The 21238-nt window shown below is 44.6% G+C and overlaps 1 protein-coding gene across 1 annotated transcript in view; it reads right to left on the bottom strand.

Moving 5' to 3' along the window:
* Nucleotides 1-9713: 9713 nt before the first annotated feature.
* HSD11B1 (hydroxysteroid 11-beta dehydrogenase 1) overlaps nucleotides 9714-21238 on the bottom strand; it is a 42857-nt gene continuing 31332 nt past the window's right edge. The window contains exons 6-7 of the mRNA XM_080941477.1: nucleotides 11969-12112; nucleotides 9714-10222 (exon numbers count right to left, since the gene is read on the bottom strand). Coding sequence (XP_080797603.1) covers nucleotides 10005-10222; nucleotides 11969-12112 — 362 coding nt within the window. The 3' untranslated portion in view covers nucleotides 9714-10004. The remainder of the gene's footprint in view (nucleotides 10223-11968; nucleotides 12113-21238) is intronic.

Here is a 21238-nt window from a genome sequence, read left to right as displayed (position 1 = left end):
TTTATTTATATTTAACCTTTATTTATATATTTTTTATTTATGCCACCAAAACTTTTATTTAAAGTAGATCAACGTTAAAAAAAACTTGTTCATTGAGACATGGGGAACTAGACTCCATGATCTAGGCTTACATCACTGTCGCACTATTCAGCTTTTTAGAATATTTTAGACTTTGCTCTGATTGTAGCAATGTTTACACATACATCCCCCCCCCAGGACTCATCATCCTCTGCCAACTTCTCAGAAGGCATTTTTTTTTTTTGAAAAATATCTCCAAAGTTAAAAGATCAGGTTGTGCGTGCGCATGCAAGTTGTGCCTGGGTGGGGCACGGGGATTTGGGGGTGAGTGAAGCCGCCTTACGTGGTGGTGTGGTGGCGTACATATGTCACACATTTATTGAGACTCATAGAACATATAACAAGAGAGTGAGTCCAAGTGTGAGTTTCGCCTTTACGGATGTGCTGATAATCTGTGAGACTTAATAAAAGGGAAGGCTTGGAGTTGGGGTGTATGGGAATGTAGGGTTATGCTGTAAACCCCAGCCTTAGCTTAAGGCAACATCTATTTACAAAGACATAGACTCTCTGACATCCTTGGGTCCTTACAGACCTTACTTACCAGTTACACACAGGCCAATTTCGAGCTACTTGGTCCCTCCTTCCTTCCTCTCCTAAATCCTGGGATTACAAGAAGGAGTATAGCCTTGCCATACTTGAGGCAGTTTTAATACAAGGGCTTTGGAGACATATTCAAAGCGTAGCAGCTGTGCTGGGGGTGGGTCTGAGATGGTGGCCTAGAGCAGTCAATTGGAGAACAGTGGCCCAGAAGCTCTAGGGAAAGGTTGGTGGCTAGGTGAGAACTCAGGGTCCTAAGGAGTAGCCATTTGTGAGAAGCTGGTGGGAAGCTGTGAGTCACCCCCTCAGGCTCCCCTTTTACCCAATGCACATGATCTTTGATGCGTACTGTTTATTCAGAAGAGGGAGGAGCCACAGTTTTCCAAGAACAGGCTGAGACCCAGCACAGCCCCCAGCATGTGCTGACAGCTGGTGTGTTGAACATGCTAGGATCCCGAGAACTGTCCTTCTCGGCCTGTATCTCCCCGTGCTTGTGGTTGTTATGAAATAAGTCTCAGTTTATTATGAGTTGGGCATGAAATGCCCCCGTAGGCTCGTGTTGACAGCCTATGCTCAGCTGCTCGTGCTTTTTTGGGAAGTGTTGGAATCTTGAGTAGGCGAGGCCTCGTCGTCGGAGGGAGCTGGTCATTCTGTGTCATGCGGCAGCGTCAGATGTAACCCAAGCTGAACTTGCTATGTAGCCAAGGATGACCTTGAATTCCTGACCCTCTGGCCTTGACCGCCCAATGTTGAGATGACACTTGTGCCTGGATTGAAGGGCACCTCTTGTCCCTGGCCTCTTTTATGTATGGTTTCACGGTGGGTGAGCAGCTTCACTCCAACGTGCTCCTGCCATACCGCTCCGTGTCACCACAGCCCACTATCAAGGGCCAGGTGCTGTGGATATGAACTTCTGAAGTTGTGCATCAGAACAGCCTCTAGCTCCTCCTCCTGAAGCTCCTCCTCCTCCTCCTCTAGTTCCTTCTCCTCTAGCTCCTCCCCCTCCTCTAACTCCTCCAACTCCTTTCTTCTCCATTCTCTTCCTCTGTTTCCAGCTCCTCCTCCAGTTCTCCTCCTTGAGCTCTTCCTCTTCTTTTCTTTTATTTCTTCTTCTTCCTTCCCCTCCTCCCACACCTTCTTCTTGAGACAAGCTCTCACCATAGCCCAGCTGGCCTTGAACTCCTTGTGTATCTGGAGTGCCTTGAACTCCTGATCCTCCTCCCCCACCCCGCTAATCCCCCCGTCCCCCCTCCCCTGCAACCCCCCCCATCTCCACAACCCTCTCCCCTCCTCGCCCCCCTCCCCCTTGAGTGCTAGGATTACCGGCATGTGTTACCATACCCAGTTTTCTGTCCTGTGCTGTGTCACATCGATGAAAACCCAAACCTAGGAATGCTTGCACCTGTACAGCTGAGCCTGGGAAACTAGAGCCAATGAGAAGGAAGCAGGCTCACTCACGGGCTAGCATTGTGGAAAAGGCTCGGAGGGCCTGCTAACCTTTTAGGTCCTCTTTAAACTCCATGGCACAGAGGTCTTTTATTCAAAGCAAATGTTACCTTTAGTGAAACTGTTATTTCTTTTGTGTCTCTGTGTGTAAAACTATCATTTTTCTTTATTATTAATGATTATTAGTATTTGCTATTTTATACATGTGCACAATGAAATATAGTGATACCCTATTGATTTCCAACTCCAATTACTCTGTATCTTACAAAATGTTCCCCTCGTTATTTCTTTGTTGTTGCAATATTGAAGCTTTAATTAAAAGGTTAGTTATCAAACATGTCTCAAATTAGCAAGACTAGCATACAAAAATTCTAGTAATTTCTTACTTTTTTTAATAATTAGTAGCATGACTATGTTTGGCTGACCTATTATTTCATTTTCTAGATCTCTTACTTTGCTTTCATTATGAAACTGTTATTTCTTAATAGTTAACGTAATTTCTTAGTACAAAGAAACTTTTTGTTAAAAATATATGGCCGGCCTTAAGGTACAATCAGCCTTGTACATGATAAGTGAGGGGAAAAGGAAAGGGAGGCTCTGAGAGATGGGGTCAGGAGGGAGCACCGTGGAACCACGAGACCATCTCCCAATGTCTCTCATGAGCAGCCAATGTGAGACTCACCTTTTCTTTTCTCTGAAATAATAATTAGATGCTGTGTTGCTCACTGATATTTTCAGTGGGAAACAAATTACTTCTAGAGCCCACAGATCGAGGTTGAGCTTTTGTACCAATTTCGGTGAGAGTTGAGTGATAAACATCAGGGTTTCATGTGACATGGGAGGTGCAAGCTGGCATCTTCACATACAGGTCCCTATGGTAACACAAACTAGGAAGGACAGGTCCCTTCAAGTAGCACCTGTTCTGTGACAAGGGCTTTTGTGGGCTGGTACTGATGGAGCTCTCACACCCACACTGAGAGATGAGGCTGATAGCTAAAGGGCTGGGAAGCAGATTAAGAACCGAATAAAGACTCCGAAGAGGATTTCTCAGGTGGTATATAGTTCAGATGGTAGAATCTTGTCTGACATTCGAGAGGTCATGGTCTTGATCCTTAGCACCACACACATAAGACATGGTGGTGCACCATGTTGGAGGCAGGAGGATCAGAAATTCAGTGTCATCCTTAGCTATATAGCCAGTTTGAGGATATAATGGTCTAGAGAACCTGCCTCAAGAAGAAGAGGAGGAGGAAGGGAAGAAGGAGAAGGAGGAGGAAGAAGAGAAGGAAAGAGAGGAGGAAGAGGGAGAGGAGGAAGATAAAGAAGAGGAGAAATAAGAGGAAGAAGAGGAGGAGGAATAAGAATAAGAGGAAGGAGAAGGAAGAAGAGGAAGAGGAAGGAGAGGAAGAAGACAACCACCATCCGACTGCCTCCTGTGGGCTACCTGTTTCCTAAGTGACTATCCATCAAACATAGCTGATGTGTAGCTTATACAGGCAAGAACATGCCATGCGAGAGTTCAAGGCCAGGTTTGGTCTTGAGGCTCTGTGATGGCTGGATAAGATCACAGTGGAGTAGATTGGGACTGGTAAGCCCAGGGCAGTCAAAGCATTGGGTTTAATTAGCTTTATTCTTTGACAATTTCATATATATATATATATATATATATATATATATATATATATATATATGTATATATATATATATATATATATATATATATATTTTTTTTTTTTTTTTTTTTTCATGAGCCACCGAGTTTAATCAAGGTTGCCCACATGGGCATGGCATGGGTGTGGAGCTCTGGACTTGAGCACAGTGTGCTCAGAAGTAAGGTACACCACTGAAGACAGTGCCCTGTCCTTCCTTCAGCAGCCATCAGCAGCCAACAGTTCCCCTATGACCCATCCCCTATGAATCTTGAACGTTGATGGGCCTAGTTCTGTGCAGGCCCCATGTAGACAGCTGCCGCTGCCAAGAGTCAATGAGGGTAGTAGCCATGTCATGCCCAGAAAAATGGCGTTTCACAGTCCCCTTTCCCATCCTCTGGCTCTAACATTCTGTCTGCTCCATTTCGCATTGTGGTCCCTGAGCCTTGGAGGAGGTAGAAACACCCCATTTAAGGCTGAGCATTTATCAGTCACTTATTTCCACCACTGGCTAGTTATGAGTGTGCCTTACATGTTGCCCTCTCCAGAGAAGAAGCTTTCACTAAGGCTAAGATCACCACTAATCTATGGCTATAAACACTTAGAAGGATGTTTGACAACATCTTTATTTCAACCCCCCCCCAGCTGTGACCTTTAGACCAGCTTTGGAATTACCAGGCATGGATTCTCTCCCATGGACCAGGCTTCAAATCTAATCAGAAAGTGATGGGTTACCTTCACAATTGTCCTGCTACAACTACACTGTTGGGCACATCTTGCTTAGCAGGTCCATGTTATAACCTGCAGGGTTCATAGCTGGGCAAGGGTATTAATGATTTTCCCTCCACAGCTCTGTACACAGCACCTTCTTGCACTATAAAAATTCGCCAGTAGGGAGGAAGTTTCTAGATCAGTTGCGGCTTGATTTTTCTAAGCGTATTACACAAGAGTGTGGTGTCTTCAGCAACAGAATCTTCCCTTCCGATATAGTTCTGGTGGGCAGCATAAGCAATGGGAACAGGCTGTGTTGTTTGGGGGAACTTTGGGGGTATCCCTGAGCAATAACTCATAGGGAGGTGTCCTACACTTATGCTGAAAATTCCAGATCTTCAGGAGCAACAGTCATTCGTTGCTTCCCACTGAAAAGTCGAGCATTTGAAAATGGGCTTGCAACATTGATCTTCCTGGACAAGAGTATCCTGCTATGAGAGAAAGTATGCTGATAAAGATGGTGGAATTTTAATGGCATGCTAATGAGAAAGGCAAGCTGTGGGGTGTGGACAGTTTCATTCTCAGACCTACTTTTTGACCCTTCCTTCTATATTCTAGGGAAAAGCCTCATTAAGAAAGGGATTAATTGCTTCTGTCAGGTGTGGGGCAACACATCTGTTAGGGTTCAGAAGACAAAGGAGATAAGGTGGGGAGTTAGAGACCAACTCAGATTACAGATATAACAAGACTCTGCTTCAAACAAACCACAAAACAAGCAACAAAATAAAGCAAGGGGCTGAAGAAACAGGTAGTGTTTCTCAGTGGTTAAGGTAATTTTTACTTGCTGTCTGTCTGTCTGTCTATCTATCTATCTATCTATCTATCTATCTATCTATCTATCTATGTATCTATCTATCTATGTATCTACCTATCTATCTATCTATCTATCTATCTATCTATCTATCTATCTATCTATCTATCTATCCACTGTAGCTGTTTTCAGATACACTAGAAGAAGGCATGGGGATCCCATTACAGATTCTTGTGAGCCTGCTGGGAATTGAACTCAGAACATCTGGAAGAGAGCCATCCCTCCAACCCCACTTGTTACTCTTGAAGAGGATTGACTCCCAGAACCTGTAGCAGCTTTTAACCATTTGTAACTCTAATTCCAGGGGATCTGATGCCTTCTTCTGACCTCTGTAGGCACCAGTGGTACATATACAAATATTGGGTCTTGTCTTTTATCTTCTATTGTCACCCTAAGTGCAGCCCCCAAGACCTGGAGTCTGTGCATAGCCTCTGGGACCCTGTCCCCAAGTTAATTCTGATTGGTGAATAAAGATGCTGACAGCCAATAGCTGGGCAGAAGAGACATAGGTGGTGTTGAGTTTTCACGGGCTTAGAGAGAGAAACCACAAGGAAAGGAGAAAGAAGAGAAAGGAGCTGTTATGGAAGAAGAAAAACATGCAAGAGGGGAGAGAGAGAGACAGACACAGAGAGAAACAGACAGAGAAAGAGAGAGACAGACAGACAGACAGAGAGAGATAGAGAGATATATAGAGAGGAGGGGCCCCATTATGGTGTAGGGATGCAGGGAATGTGGCCCTGCGGACTGGCCAATTGAAGCTAAGAGCAGCCCAGATGAAACATAGTAAATAGTAAGAAATACATCAGTGTTATGGACAGAGAAATGGATTCTAACAGCACGAAGGGTGGGCAGCTGCCCAGCTCTAGTGCTGCAGTCTTAGTTAGGGTCTTACTGCCATGGACAGACATCATGACCAAGTCAACTCTTCTAAGGACAACATTTAACTGGGGCTGGCTTACAGGTTCAAGGGTTCAGTTCATTATCTTCAAGGCAGGAGCATGTGGCAGCATCCAGGCAGGCATGGTGCAGGCAGAACTGAGAGTTCTACAACTTCATCTGAAGGCTGCTAGCAGAGTACTGGCTTCCAGGCAGCTAGGATGAGGGTCTTAAAGCCCATACCTATACCCACTGCAACAAGGCCACTCTTCTAAATAGTGCCACTCCCTGGGCCAAGCATGTACAAACTATCACAGCGGACTAAGGAATATTTAAAAATATAAAAGGCTGTGTGTGTTTTTCATTTAGGAACATAAGTGGTTAAAGGTGAGGAAGAAACCCTGGGCCAGGATTTTTAATATTTTCTACTATACACACGTAGCAAAATATACACATAAAGTAAAATAAATAATAAAGGGTTCCAGGGAACTGAGGAACACTTACTGTTTTTGCAGAGGGTCTGAGTTTGGGCTTGATTCCCAGCACACACACACACACACACATGCACACACACATGCACACATACACACTCATGCACACACACATATACACACACATGCACAACACACTCATGCACACACACACATGCACATATACTCATACACACACACACACACACACACAATGGCTCACAATCATTTGTTACTTTGGTTTCAGGAAATCCAATACCCTCTTCTGGCCCCGGAGTGGACTACATGAACATATAGGCAAAATACCCACATACATAAATAAGTGCTCCTAGAAATTGCTTTTAAAAGAAAAGACTTTTCGCCTACCTCCAAGCAGATTCTGTCCCTGCTTGGTCTTGACTTCATCCTTTAGGAAAGGAATCTGTGCCTTGCCTCCTTGCTGTGAAGGGGAATCCTCATCGACCCACGAGTTTCAGGACTGATTGGTGCAATGGTGTCAGTTCTGTTACTGGGATAAGCAATCTCTTTCTGATGGGATTTGGAGCCCACATCAAAGGTGGGAATTCATGATGTCTGATTTCGTAAGCGAGTCAAAAGTCTGTGGCTGAGGAGGTCACAGGTCCTAGTGGGGGAATTGACAGCTGTGTTTTGCTAAGTGGATATGATGCACCTACTGAACTGCCTCCTAAATAACCATGTTTATCCTCACAGACCTGTGCTGTTGCCGATTGGTTACCGTCGAGACTTGTTAACTGGCCAAAATGCTGTGCCACTGCTCTGGTGCCCAGAATATCAATGAAGAACGGGCAGGAACGTGGTTAGAGCCATAGCGTAGCATGGAATGTTGTAAAATGATGTCTTTCAGTGGTGACATGGCTGTGGTACTCTTGAATTCATAGCAGCTGCCATTTCCTACAGGATACATGACTGATACTGGGCCTGACAGCATCAGCCACGGAAGGAGGAAGGGCTTACAAGAGGAGAAGCATTTTTTTTTTAAAGTGGGAAGAATTGAAGTGGGATGACCAGTAAGATGCGCATGCTCCTGCAAATAACTCTTCCTCACAGTTCTGTAGGCAGCTCTGATGAAACTCACTGGTTCATGAGAGAGAGAGAGAGAGAGAGAGAGAGAGAGAGAGAGAGACAGACAGAGAGAGACAGAGAGACAGACAGAGACAGACACAGAAAAAAGAAATGAAATCATAAAGGGGTAGTTAGAAGGAAGAAGGCAATTAGGGGTGGATATGATTAAAATATATTATACACACGTGAGACCATAGTGTGCTGCTGTGGGCAGTTTGTGCTTGTGGATTGGTACATGATCTAATCAGGACCCAGACTTTACATTGGTCCACTTCTTCATACACAGTGCAGTTGGAGCCTTCCTGCTGACTTGCACAGACAGGACCTCCCTCTAAGAAGAGACCATCCCTATGCATCCTCTCTTCTCCCTGTCACTGGAGCTGGCAGGCTTAGTTGGTTTCTCTTCTTCCTCCTCCTTCATACCTCCTGCTTCCATCCTTCTCCTCCTCTTCCTCCTCTTTCTCTTCTTTTAAATTCAGCACAAGTTCTTACTGTGTAGCTCAAGATGACTTCCAACTCACCGTCCTCATGGCCCCATGTCCTGGGAGTTCAGATGACAGCCACACTTGACTTTTGATATGCTCTGAAATGTTATTCTGTGTAGGCATTGGAATTTGAAGGTAGATGAATGGAATTTCCCCCAAGCTCTCAGATTCCAGCATCCTTTACCAGGGAAGCCCCAAGTTTGGGAGAGTTGCATTTTTTGCTGAGTGTATAAGCCTTCTCACTCCCCTAGTACTTTAAATTACTCACCAGCCTGCTTAGCACCCAGGGAGGCTGACCTGAATGTCCTACAATCGTCTATTCTTTTGTGTCGCCCACGAATGGGGAAGCACTGTCCAGGGGTGACAGGGAGAGGAAGGAGGGAAGTCATGTCTTTGTGCCCCCAGCTTCGAGGACCTGAGTCGGTGACTGATTCCTCCTGGGACTATTACAGATCCTGTCATGTGACATACTCCAATCTTTCTGTCCCTGGGACACACTTCTCCTCTTGTTTCTACAGGTGTCTCTGTGGAAGGTGCTGGAGCTGACTGTAGACACTGCGCAGTTTGGACTTCCACACTTCTTTATGCTTCTGTGGGTTACACCCCCTTGAAACTGTTAAATCTTAAAACTCATGTGTGGTGTGCCCGCAAACACACACCCACACACCCACACCCACACCATAGCTCCTGGTTGCCCTGAAACTTGATCCATAGACCAGGCTGTCCTTGAACTCAGAGCTCTACCCACTTCTGTCTTCCAAGCACTGGGATTAAAGAAGTGCCAACACCACCTGGTCTGAGAACAACTTTTGAGTTTTCCTCTTTTTATTATGGTTTTGGGGTATTAGGATAAGGTTGTGATGCTTGTATGGTAAAAGTGCTTATCAGCCAACTGCATGGCCCCTGGGACCCTTTTATTAAATGCCACAGAAATCATGCATCAAGAGGTACCATCTCTTACTTGTTGTGTCCTGACCACTCAAAGGGCTTTGTGGAATGGTAATATGGCTGGTGTTTGTTTCCCACTGCACTGCTGTCACATGATGCTCAGCAGTTATTTGGTGAGTATTTGTCAAGTGAGTGACAGGGTCTGAGCTCCGATTCCTCCACTCCATCCTTCAGATCCTCACCTGAGCATACTGGCCATGCATGGGTGCCAAGTGAACCCTCGGGACTGTTAGGTTAAACAGCATAGAGCAGGCTAAGTCTGTGACTTTGTATTCCCAGGAGCTCCAGCTTTCTGAGCTGCCTCAGTGGTCCATGCCCAAACGAGCAATGTGTGGATGTGTGAGGAGCATCTGAAATACACAGAGACAGTAAAGACAGGGTGCTTGCCAAAAAGAAGGGTGATGTCATGTCTCTAACTCATAATAAGTCCAGACCACAACACAGGAAATAAATGTGGGAACTTTTCGTTTGTTTAGATTATGGTTTTAAAAGAAGCATGTTGAATAAACTCAATACATAGTTACCAGCTTTGCATTTACAAAGTTGATATTACCTTTATTATACTTAATGTTACATTAGGCAGGATTGTTTTATCCTGTATGAGGTAAAGTTGATATGACTACTGTGTATGTCTATCCATAGTTACAATCAAGTTCACAACCGCAGGCTCCAAAGTGGTTTGTGATATTTATTATAGTTACATTTTCACTGTGTAAGTGTTGCAAGAATTCCTCATAATGAGGTGTACCTCCAAAATTTGTGTATCGCTGAAAAGATGCTTTTGTGGGTAGGGTTCACAGAAATATCAGGCAAGAGTGTTTCAAGACCCTTCACCAGGCCTCAGGAATTCCTAGTTGCTTACAAACAGGGCCCTATCATAACTCCGTAATGTAAGAAATTCCATGATCTTCCTTCCCGGGTTTCCAAGCAAGACTGGGGTCCAAGACCAGCTGTCATAGTATACCTCATCTTTGCGAAGAGCTGTGCCTTTGATGATCTCCAGGGCGCACTCCTCCTTGGGAGCAGCTGATTTGCGGAGTATCCCAGAGACTTCATTCATAGCTGTTTCTGCAGGCCACAGGAAGGAATGGGTTAATCCAGGGTTAGCGGAGCTTGCGTAACAGAGACTCATAGACCTTTACACGCTCATGTCTGAGTCCCACAGTCCCTCTGAAGACCCTTAGACAGCTGGGTACGTTCAGTGTTGACAAAAGAAGACTGGCTGGCAGAGGTCTGCCTCCCTGGATGGGGATCTGCAGGGCAGGTGACATATTAGGCGTCCAAATGAAATGTTCTCTGAGTGTTTTGGTTGGGGTGGCACATTAACATGGGGTGCAGAATGGGGACTAAATAGCTGATGTGAAGTGTAGATGGCAAAGAACATGTTTTGACAATGACCCACTGCTTTGCAGAAGGCAAAGTAGAACTAGGCTTTGAGTCCCTGTCAGCCCTGACCACAGCCACAGAGAAAGGGCTGCTGGGAATTGTCTCTTCCTGTGGGTCACATCTTTCAGATGCACCCTCCCCTTTATCTCCATGTCACCTGGGTTCCAGTTTGTTTTATAATCACTACTCAGTTATTCCTTTAAAAAATAAACCAAAGCAAGCAAGCAAACAAAAAAACCCCCCAAAAAAAACAACAAAACAAAAAAAACCAACCAAACAAGGTCTCATGTACCTCAGGCTGTCCTTGAACTCACTATATAGCTGAGAATGACTCTAATCCTTTTGTATCTACTTCCTGAGTGCTGGGATTACAGGTATGTTCTGTCTTACATAGTTTATGTGGTGCTAGGAATTGAACTCAGTTCCACATGAGTACTAGATGAGCAGTCTACCAGCTGAGCCACCGCCCCAGATCCTCAGCTACTCCTTAAACAAAAGTTTTTCACAGTCCTAGATGAGTGTTTTAGATAAATGTATAAATGCTGCACTCACTGTCTCATTTCACCCCTCACCTTTTACCCCTCACCTTTCACCCCTCACCTTTCACCCCTCATCTTTCACCCCTCACCTTTCACCCCTCACCTTTCACCCCTCACCTTTCACCCCTCACCTTTCACCCCTCACCTTTCACCCCTCACCTTTCACCCCTCACCTTTTATCCCTCACCTTTCACCCCCTGCACTCACTGTCCCATTTCACCCCTCACCTTTCACCCCTCACCTTTCACCCCTCACCTTACATGAATCATCTCATCATTCATAACCCTGCACAATGCCAGAATTGGGCACCATAGATGCAGTACAATGTCACTGGCTGTTTTTGTTTGCTTGTTTGTTTTGTTTACCAGCGTCCCCTGGCTAGTGCCCAAGAGCACACTCAGTACTAATTTCTCCCACTTATTCATTAGTCTGCGAAGGTTCTTTTCTTGCTTCTCATGGCCTTGATTCTTTGAACAGAACCAATCGTTCTTTCTAAGGAACACAGTTCAGTCAGATGTACACCCTTCTCAGTGTATCACATTGAGAAGCTCATGAAATCAACTTCTGTAGAGTCCAGTAAGAAAAGTTCGTGGGTGGGTGTTGGGTATCATTTATAGGATAGCAGTGGTCAGGGGGAGGTCACATGGGCATAAGGAGCTCAGAGTTCAGTATGCCCCGAGAATGCAAAGAACAGAAAGGAGACTCAAGATTGGCTCGACTCCCCTAGTGACAGAAGTGCATCGGGGAGTGATAGGGCTGACACTTCTAGCTCTGGTCGCTAATGTCTTGCCACCGAGAAGGTACCCTCAGGGAGACGGGACCCTTCTTTTCCATGTGGTAAGGTTGACAGACCAACTTGGGGTCACTTATTCCAGGGTCTTTTCCTTACCTGTGTCTATGAGGCCAAGGATACAGAGAGTGATGGACACATTGACCTTGGTCATTAAGTGTTCTTTTCTAATGGTGGAAAAGAATCCATCCAGAGCAAACTTGCTTGCAGAGTAGGCAGCAATCATAGGCTGGGTCATTTTTCCTAAATGATAGATTTTAAAAAAGTGTGTTATTATGGCTCTACTTTGCCCTTAGACAGAGCAGGGCTTGGCTAGGAGGAGTCTGGCAATCTTGAGGAGCATATTACCCACGGAGACTCCAGTTTCTCATGATTCTCTAAGTTATCCTATGGAATTGCGTCTCTGAAAGGATAGAAATTAAGTATTTGGAGGTGTGGTAGTTTGAGTGAGCACCCACCATAGGCTCATATATTTACATACTTGATTCCCAGTTGCCAAAATGCTTGGAAGGATTAGAAGGTGTGGCCTTGTTGGAGTAGGTGTGTCACATGGGGTGGCCTTTCAAAACCCCAGGCCAGTCCCATTCCCCCTCCCCCCAAGTTCCCACTCCTTTCTTGCCTGAGGATTGGGGTGCAAAGCTCTTCAGGTGCTACCTCTCCAGCATCATGCCCGCCTGCTCCCCCACACAGATGATAGTGGGCTAACATCTGAAGCAAGCTCCCAATTAAGTGCTTTCTTTGAGAAGTGTCATGCTGGTCATTGTGTCTCTGAATAGCAGTAGAATGGTAACTTTCAACACCTGACAGCTGTACTCAACCCTCACTATAGATGGACCATGTAAGAGAAGACTCCTGGCACTGCCATGACTCCATTCTTTTTACTCAGGACCACTGCAGGAATGGGCAGTTTGGACCAATGAGATGAGGGAAACTGTTGGCGTGTCTCAGAGAATTCTTTTCCCTTCTGGGGTTTCTGGAGGGTGACAGTCCTCTTTCTTTCCCCATGGGTATGTCGTGCATTTATCTGGGACTAGAATTGCTTCAGCTAGCTCCTTGTCTGCTGAGGGGGACACACACACAGAGGCAAGAGGGGCCAAGAGGCCCGTGGGGACACAGCCCAAAATGGGTCAGCTGCGAAGCCTGCCCTACGTCGGAACTCCAATTTTGTCAATAATCTTCATAAATGTTTAAGAAAAAATAGATCCAGAATATTCCAGGAATAGTACATGCTTAAGATATGAGCTTTAGAGAAGGTGGTCTGGGTATAAATCCCAAGTCTGGTATTGCTTAGCTACAACTTGTGGATAATTATTGAGCTGAAATAACCATGTAATACACTTAGCACAGAATCTGACTCATCAGGAAAATGCTGTTGTTGTCAACAGAATTAGTATTCAGATCTCCAAGAAATGTATGAGCTGTTCAAAAAGTCATGTTGGGACAAATAGCTAATTACTCAAGAGAACAAAAAATGCCACTCTAATAAATGGATTCAGACTATGATGTGGGAAGTAAGATGTCCAGTAAGAGAAGGGTGAGTGAGTTCTCATCTCAGGGTATAGTTCAGCAAAACAGGCACACACAGCGAAAGGAAGAACGGGAGAGTGGATGTAAGACTTGAAAAACGGCCAGGTGCTGGAAACACCCACCTTGTCTCTTTTTCATGCTGGTCTTTCCGAGGCTTCCAGCCACAGGCAGTGTGTATACCAGCTTGAACACATGCCACAGCCTCTTTCAAGAAATCGGAATAAGTAACAAAAGGATTCCAATTACCGCTGCTTGGTTCTGAGCAGAAAGGTTATATAAGGCTTGGACTGAGAGCTGCACTTCCAGGCTCGGGAAGGGTAAGTCCGTAGAGGCTGCTGCTCTTGTGGAAGGCAGGGATGTGGAGCAGAGAACCACAGAAGCTGGGCTTCAACAGGTGCTAACTTTCTTTAAAGCTTATTGTATATCTCATTTTAAAGTTCAAAGGCTGAGTAATTGCTCAAGGTTGAAAGGTTGGTGAAAAAAAGAAACAACAAGATTCAGATCTGTTTCTAGGGGCCCACAGTCTGACACTTGGATTACAGCTTCTGTACAGTTGCCTCTATTTTTCTTTTATTATTGTTGTTGTTGTTGTTGTTGTTATTGGCATTGCCGACACATTTTCCAGAAATCATGTGTCAAATCTAATTCCAGCCCCATAGTATTGTTAAAGGTCCCTTTGATCTGATGTTTAGGCCCCAGATAGGCCAACTTTAGGACTACAGTATTATTTTCACTTTCAGTCTGACAGATGAAGGTGTCCAGGCTTGTGACTCTTAGCCCTTTAGATTTGCTTCCCAGGGCATTGTAACAAACCAGTCACCACAAGCGGGATGCCATCACAGTCCAGTCCAGTGGTTCTCAACCCAATGCTTTCTAATTCTGCAGACCCCCAACCACACAACCGTTCCTTTGCTACTTCATAACTGTAATTTGCTACTGTTATAAGTTGTGATGTGAATGTCTAATATGCAGGATATCCGATAAGCAGCCTGGAATACACTGTTAGGCAATTTCCCACCCACAACCCGTACCAATAGGATCGATATTACACAGACATGCCCAGAGGCTCCTTCGGCAGGTAATTCTAGATTCTATCAAGGCAGTGACTAACATTTACCATCACATGGATATAAGGTGCCTTTAAATGTAAAATAAATTACAGAATTATTAAGCAAGGGTAAGGGCAACTGGAGCACAGGAACAAAAGCAAGGGAGGGTGAGCATTGTCATAGCCCCTTCCCTACATTTGGAGCTTAGAAACACCTGGAAAGCCAAAGTTATTATTTCTGCACTTAGAAAGATAAAAGGCCTCACTTCAGCTTAATTACAGAGCACAACCCTTGATTTTCAGAGCTTTAGTCCCCCCACCCCAGAGATTCCTGATTTAGGAATTGCTGTTAATGATTATGAGCCAGAGGACCATAAAAGAAGGAAATCTGGAGCAGATCACAAAAGCAGGAAAAAGAAGGCAATCTCCTGGCTTCCAGCACATTCCAACACAACCTTGGGTATTTAATTAAAGTCTGCTTCCTATGCCAGGAATTATTCGTAAATATTTTCCCACACGACACATCACATAAACCACACATAGTAGCACACATGAAATCCCAGCACTCTGGAAGTAAACCAGGAGGACAGGGGTTCAAGGTGCTTCTCAGCTACATAGCAGCACAAGGCCTCCCTGGGTCACACAGAGAACCTGGATTTTCAAAGGCGTTTGCCCTTCCCAGCTTTCTGACATGTTGTAATATGTTACTAGATACAAATGTGGAAGCTTTGTCACATAAACTGATTAGCATTGTGTGAGAAAGTCTTTTTGCTTAAGTTAAGCTGCACATCTTGACATTTTAACTAGCCAAGTGAGAGCATTCGTGAGACAGGAAGCGGAAAGAAAAGGGTTGAATCATGTCAAAGTCACCAAGTCACACGCATGTTATGAGAAGGACAGGTTCCCACAGAACAGGGTTGGGTAGGCAGCATAGGAAAGGGTCACCTTGCTCCTAATAACACCCTGTAGGAGCTACTTGTCTAACTGCCAGTCAAACACCTGCCGGGATCAGAACCTCATTAACAGAGGTAATTTGTAAAGAGATTGTCCTGATATGCATGAAGCAGTTCTAACAGCGAGGGGCCGAGAAGCCCTTAAGTTGTTAGGCTCAAGGTCAATTTCTAGTTAACACAGAAGCAGGACACATGCAGCTGATGCTCTTCCAGGAAGGTTTAGACACAGGTAGAGCCACAGCGACTATATTTTCTAGAGCAAACTAGGGACAAGGAGTCTGACATGCTTGAATGCAAATGTGATCGTGAATGGGACAAAATTCACGATTAGAACTATCCCCCAAACACTGGGTTCCAGTCACTGCAGAGTAGCCAGAGCTGGGGAGAGCTGGGGAGAACTGGGGGGAGCTGGGGAGCTGTGGAGCTGTGGAGCTGTGGAGCAGGGGAGGGGGGAGGGGGAATGGGTGGGGGGGAGAGCAGGGAGCTAGCCAGCGACAGGCTGTGCACACAGGCTCCGTAGAACACCAGAGGTCAAAGGGAGGCTTGGAGTGCAGTGTCTAGGAGGATTTATAGCTCAGGCCATGGAAATGTGGTAGACTTCAAGCAGGAACTTGCCTAACCAGTGATGTGGTTCCTTTGCTTGGGTCCCTCTGAAAGTCTGAAGAAAAGCAGGAGTGTAGCTTTTTAGCCTAGGTTGCTTTGTTTTTTTTTTTTTTTTGAGTATCCAATTAAAGCAGTTGAAAAATGTACCTTTGAAATGGAAATCATTTGAAAATTCAGCGAGGAAGCTGAGGAAGGAAAAGACAGATGCAAAGCACACCTGGAAACTACTGGGGATTGGAGTGTTTACCACAAGGATCATCAAAGAGCCTAGAAGAAAGCCCATAGAGCTTATCACCACGACTTCCACTCACTGGGTACCTGGGGCAAACACTTTTTTCTTTTGAAATAATTTCAAACTTTTAACAAAGTTGAAGGAGTGTGCACACGAGAATTGCTTTTTCTCTGAGCCCTCTTTTAGACAGAGTCCCATATACTTCAGGCCTGAAACTATTACGTACTGGGGTGTCCTCTTGAACTCCTGATCCTCCTTCCTCACTCCCAAGTCCTGGGGTGGCAGGCCTGCACCACCACACATGGCCTCTGTGAGCCCTTTGAGAGTAATCCCCGTAATTGAGGTCAGGACCAAAGCCGTGTCCTGCCACCTTGAATACTCCAGTGTCCATTCCTTCTACACAGGGACATTATCCTGATTGGTCATACTCTGAGCACGGCAGGGAAGTTTTCCATTCAACTCTTAGGGCTTCTGAAATAACTAGTAACAATGTGGGTAGTTTAAGAGAGCAGAAATTCTCACCCTTGTGGGCTGGAGATGTGTGAAATCCGAGTCCGGAGAACCATTTCCTCTTCAAAAGCTCCAAGAGAGGATATTTTTCTGGATGCCATCATTGCTGCTGGAACCCCCTGCTCTGGTCTGTGACTGTATGTTCATATGTCTTCTCTTCCCTCAATCTTTAGTCTAGCGTCTCTCATGGGGTGACTTAGTACTAGGGTACCTAACCCAGGGTGATTCCATCTCAAGAGTCTTCATTCAATGAAACTTGCAAAGATTACGTCTATAGGATTCAGATGTCTTTCCAGGGGACACCATCCAACCCACTGCAGGAAGGCTAATAGATTCTTGCTCTGTAATCCATAGACAGCCATGAGTGTGGATGCTTGTCTCTGCCATAGCCTTTATTTACCCCAAAGAACGTGAGTTACGTTGCATGTTGGGATTTGTTAGTCTACTATATTTGAACTAATTCCTAAGTCTGTCACTGATGTTCACTGACACTGTTGGGAAGTGTAGGTACTCACCCTGTACCGGCCAATATTGCCATGACTGGTTCTTGCCATACATGAAGATCTGATGGCTCAGTGTTTACAAATTTTGCAGGAAGCCTATGGTGAGTGCGGACTTTACACTATAGAAATGCTAGCAATCAAGTTTTTAAAAACATTTCCTTTCTGGGAAGCCAGCCATCGAACACACACCAGCACACTTATGGTGACTGTTGTGCCATTTGGATTTGTCTGATATTCTGGCATGACTTGATTTCAGTTCTGGTAGTCTCAGGAGTAATTCTGTGTTCCTCATATCCAATCTCACCAGATCTACATGCAGGGGTTGTGTTCCAGTCCATTCTGTGGCTGGTGATACTCACAGGTCACTGGACTCAGGAGGAACACTGAGATTGCTCTCTTGTGGAACTGTTCTTTCCCCCTTGTAATCAGTAATCGTGTTAAGTGAGTTATTTCAAAAGTTTATGAACCACCCTTAAACACACAGTTCAATGGCATCAAGCACATTTTTGTTGTGCAATAGCTTCTCCCATCATTTCCAGAACAGTTTTAATGTTGCAAACTGAACTCTTCACTTATTGACTAGTAAGTTCCATTTTCTGCCTCTCCTGGGCCCAGTTGCCATTATTGATAGATAGTTCAGCATCTCACTCCTTAGTTTGTTTGCAGCCTCACAGTGTAAGTCAGGATTTCTTCCTGGTTGGGACCACATACTATTCTGTTGTGCCTGTGAATTCTCATCTGCTTGTTGTGGATGCTTAGGTTCCTCTTAGGCTTTAGCTGTTTTCAAATCTCTCTCTGAGACGGATTCTAACTCCAAGTATCTACCCAGGAGCAGAGCTGCAGGATTGTGTTTTTAAATATCTTGAGGAGTGGCTGTGTTTTTTAAACCCCAACACAGCTGTACCATTTTATATCCCTCCTCTGACTATACAAGACTTTCGTTTTTCTGCATTTCTCTCCCTCACTCTTTCTCTCCTCCTTCCCCTCCTTCTTTCTCCTTCTGTCATCTTTCCTTCTTTCCTTCTTGCCTGTCATGATAGCAACATGCTAATGGGTGTGAGTTGGTTCTTCCTCAGAGTTGGGGTTTCCCTCGTGGTTAGAGATGTTGAACATGCTTGCATGTTTCCATTGGGCATTTGAGTGTCTTCTTTGGGGAAGTATCTTTTCAAGTTCTTTGGCCAATTTTGAATTCAGTGTGTGTGTGTGTGTGTGTGTGTGTGTGTGTGTATGTATGTGTGTGTTTGAGTAGATGACACTTTGAGATTACATAAATACCCTGTTTCTTAAAACCTTCAGCCTCTGGTTTTAACATTCATTAATGTGTCCTGGATGAATGATTACCATGGTGGTTGCTAACTGGCAATTCTCCAATGTCCCTTTTCTTCCTGTTTATCAGTTTTGGCCGTCCGTTATGTGGGGGAGACGCCTCTTCCCTCCATTTGTTTATTCGAGTGATTGTATAATCATGAACTCATTGTTTTCTATGGCAGGTAATACATTGCAATCCATTTTGTTATGGCTATTTTAATGTCAGAGGATCCTCAGATAGGGCTAGTGGAATCCTTTTGAAGTTAGCCTCTGTGTACCTATTATTCTTTGACCATTTCTTTACTCACCAACGAAACAAGATTTTTTTTAAAGATAGCTTGATCATCTTTCCTTTATCACTTTTTTTCCCCCAGTGCTGGGGATCTTACCCAGGGCGTCAGAGCCAGGCAAGCTCTTTGCTGCTGAGCTGTAGACTCAGGAGCCTCTTGTACTTCCTGTCTCTGCCCTGGAGCTGCTGTGTCTAGAGGCTTTGGGTCTTTATAGTGGCACTGAGAAACAAGATCTGGGACCCACTGCAGTCTCTCAGGGGCAGCAAGGGAGTAAATGTGTGCATGAGTGTGTGTGTGTGTGTGTGTGTGTGTGTGTGCGCGCGCGCGTGCGTGTGCATGCACATGCACTCGGCCTCCATTCTCCTCATTATGCATCAGGTATCCATGGATGCCTTAGTTTGGGGTCATTCTCTCTTTGCCCTCCACCTTCCACATGGAAGCCATTGTTACTCATCCCAGCCTGGCCACCCACACCCTGCCATCCCTTGGTTGTAACACCCTGTGCCCACTGCTATGTGCACTCCCTCATTAGGATCTGGATCTTCTCCCCTTGTCTCACTCTGTCTCTAGTTATCCAACTGCCACTGCTGCTTCCTGACACAATCCTGATCCATCTTGCTTATGCCTGTCACGTCCTCCTCTGCAAAGACAGCTGCCTCATCCCTTCCATTTTCTCAGAGTGGCTCTGTGCTGAGCTTTCCCACAGCAGGGCACATTGTCCCAGTGATGATGAATTGTCCTACCCTGAGGCCAACAGTGCCCCCATCAGCAAGTCCTGCCATGAAAGCCTAGGAAGAGAAAATAACGGGAACTTAGTCCTGCGTCCTCTTTACAGTCTACGGAAAACCATGGAACAAGAAGTTCAAACACTAGCAAGATATTTTTTACCATCCATTCAATCAAAGGTAACATTGTTGCTAAATTTGTTAGAGCTGTTACCTAGAGATTACAGTGTACCTGCTCTTCAGGTGACACCCTTGTCACTGTGTTTCATCAACTCTGAGAGGCACAAAGTTGTAAGATGCATCTTTGTTCTATATACCAAGAAAGAAGAGCACAGTTCTTCCTGGGATTTGCACTCTGCATTTGTTGAAGCAGTTTCTTTAGATTTATGTATATATAGTTTTATTTTATTCAAATCACTCACCACTCCTGTGTACTCAACAATGCTTTTCAGACACAGCCATCTTCCTCTATGGCTTATTGTGCTATATATGCTGTGCAAAATTTCTTTAAGCTTATTTATTATTATTATTATTATTATTATTATTATTATTATTATTAATGTGTGTGTATGTCTCTGTGTGTGTCTATGTGTGTGTGAGTGTGTGTTTCTGTGTGTGAGTGTGCATGTGTGTGGAGACATGTGTATGTCTGTGTGTGATTGTGTATGAGTGTATGTATGTGTGCATGTATGAGTGTAGGAGTATGTGTGTGTTCATGTATGTGTGTTTATGTGTGTGTGTGAGTGTGGGAGTATGTGTGTGTTCATGTATGTGTATTTATGTGTGTGTGTGTGTGTGTGATGCCATGACATGCTTGTGGAGGTCAGAGGACAATTTATGAAGTCAGTTTTCTCCTGCCTTAATTTTCAGGACTGACTAAATTTAGGTCTTTGGGCTTACATGGTAAGGGTTTTGCTCATGTCTTCCTGGCCCCACAGTGCAGCATTTCTTAAAAGAATGTTCTCAAGTCACCGACACCAGTTGTTAACTTCTCTAATCTTCTAATCATATCTTATCAATATTGTACCAGATAGAGTGAAGATCACAGTAGAATTTATTTATCTGTGTGGGAATTCCTTTTGCCTTAGTTGTTTTTCTGGTGAAATCTGTTTCATATTCTTAGTAACAAGTAACAGAGTGTTCAGAGCCTCATGAACTTCTGGGTATTATCTTCAGTTCCCATGAATCCCTGGACTGGAAACAAGAGTGGGGCTAATCCTATTTAATCAATATTTGCTTCATTACATTTTTCATTTTTACCAGGGTCCTCAGAGTCTATGCATTTCTATGATTGCAGTATAGCTGGTGCTTGTTTTAAGGATGAGTCCTGGTATATTTAAAAATCTGACATATCAGCCAGTTATGTTGAAACACCAAGCATATAACTTAGTCTGAAGCAGTAGCTGCAGGGACAGCTGTGGATGTGTCTGTAGGGACAGCTACTGAGCATTGATGGTTCCAGTAAGACCAAGGTTTTATTCAGAAATCCCTGATAGAGTCTTTAGTTCCCTCTGAACTCCCAGGCCAGGATTTTATCATCTGCATCTCTGTGTTCTTATCTTCTAAGTCCCCACAACAGAATGTTAAAAATCCAGCCCTGAATACGCCACAGCGTTCCCAGCCCAGAGTTCTAAAGACCTTCCACAGTCCTTAAAAATGTGGTCGGGGCT

This window comes from Micromys minutus (genome assembly GCF_963924665.1).
Source record: "Micromys minutus genome assembly, chromosome: 1".
NCBI lineage: Eukaryota > Metazoa > Chordata > Mammalia > Rodentia > Muridae > Micromys > Micromys minutus.
This window is presented reverse-complemented; position numbering and strand designations above follow the sequence as displayed.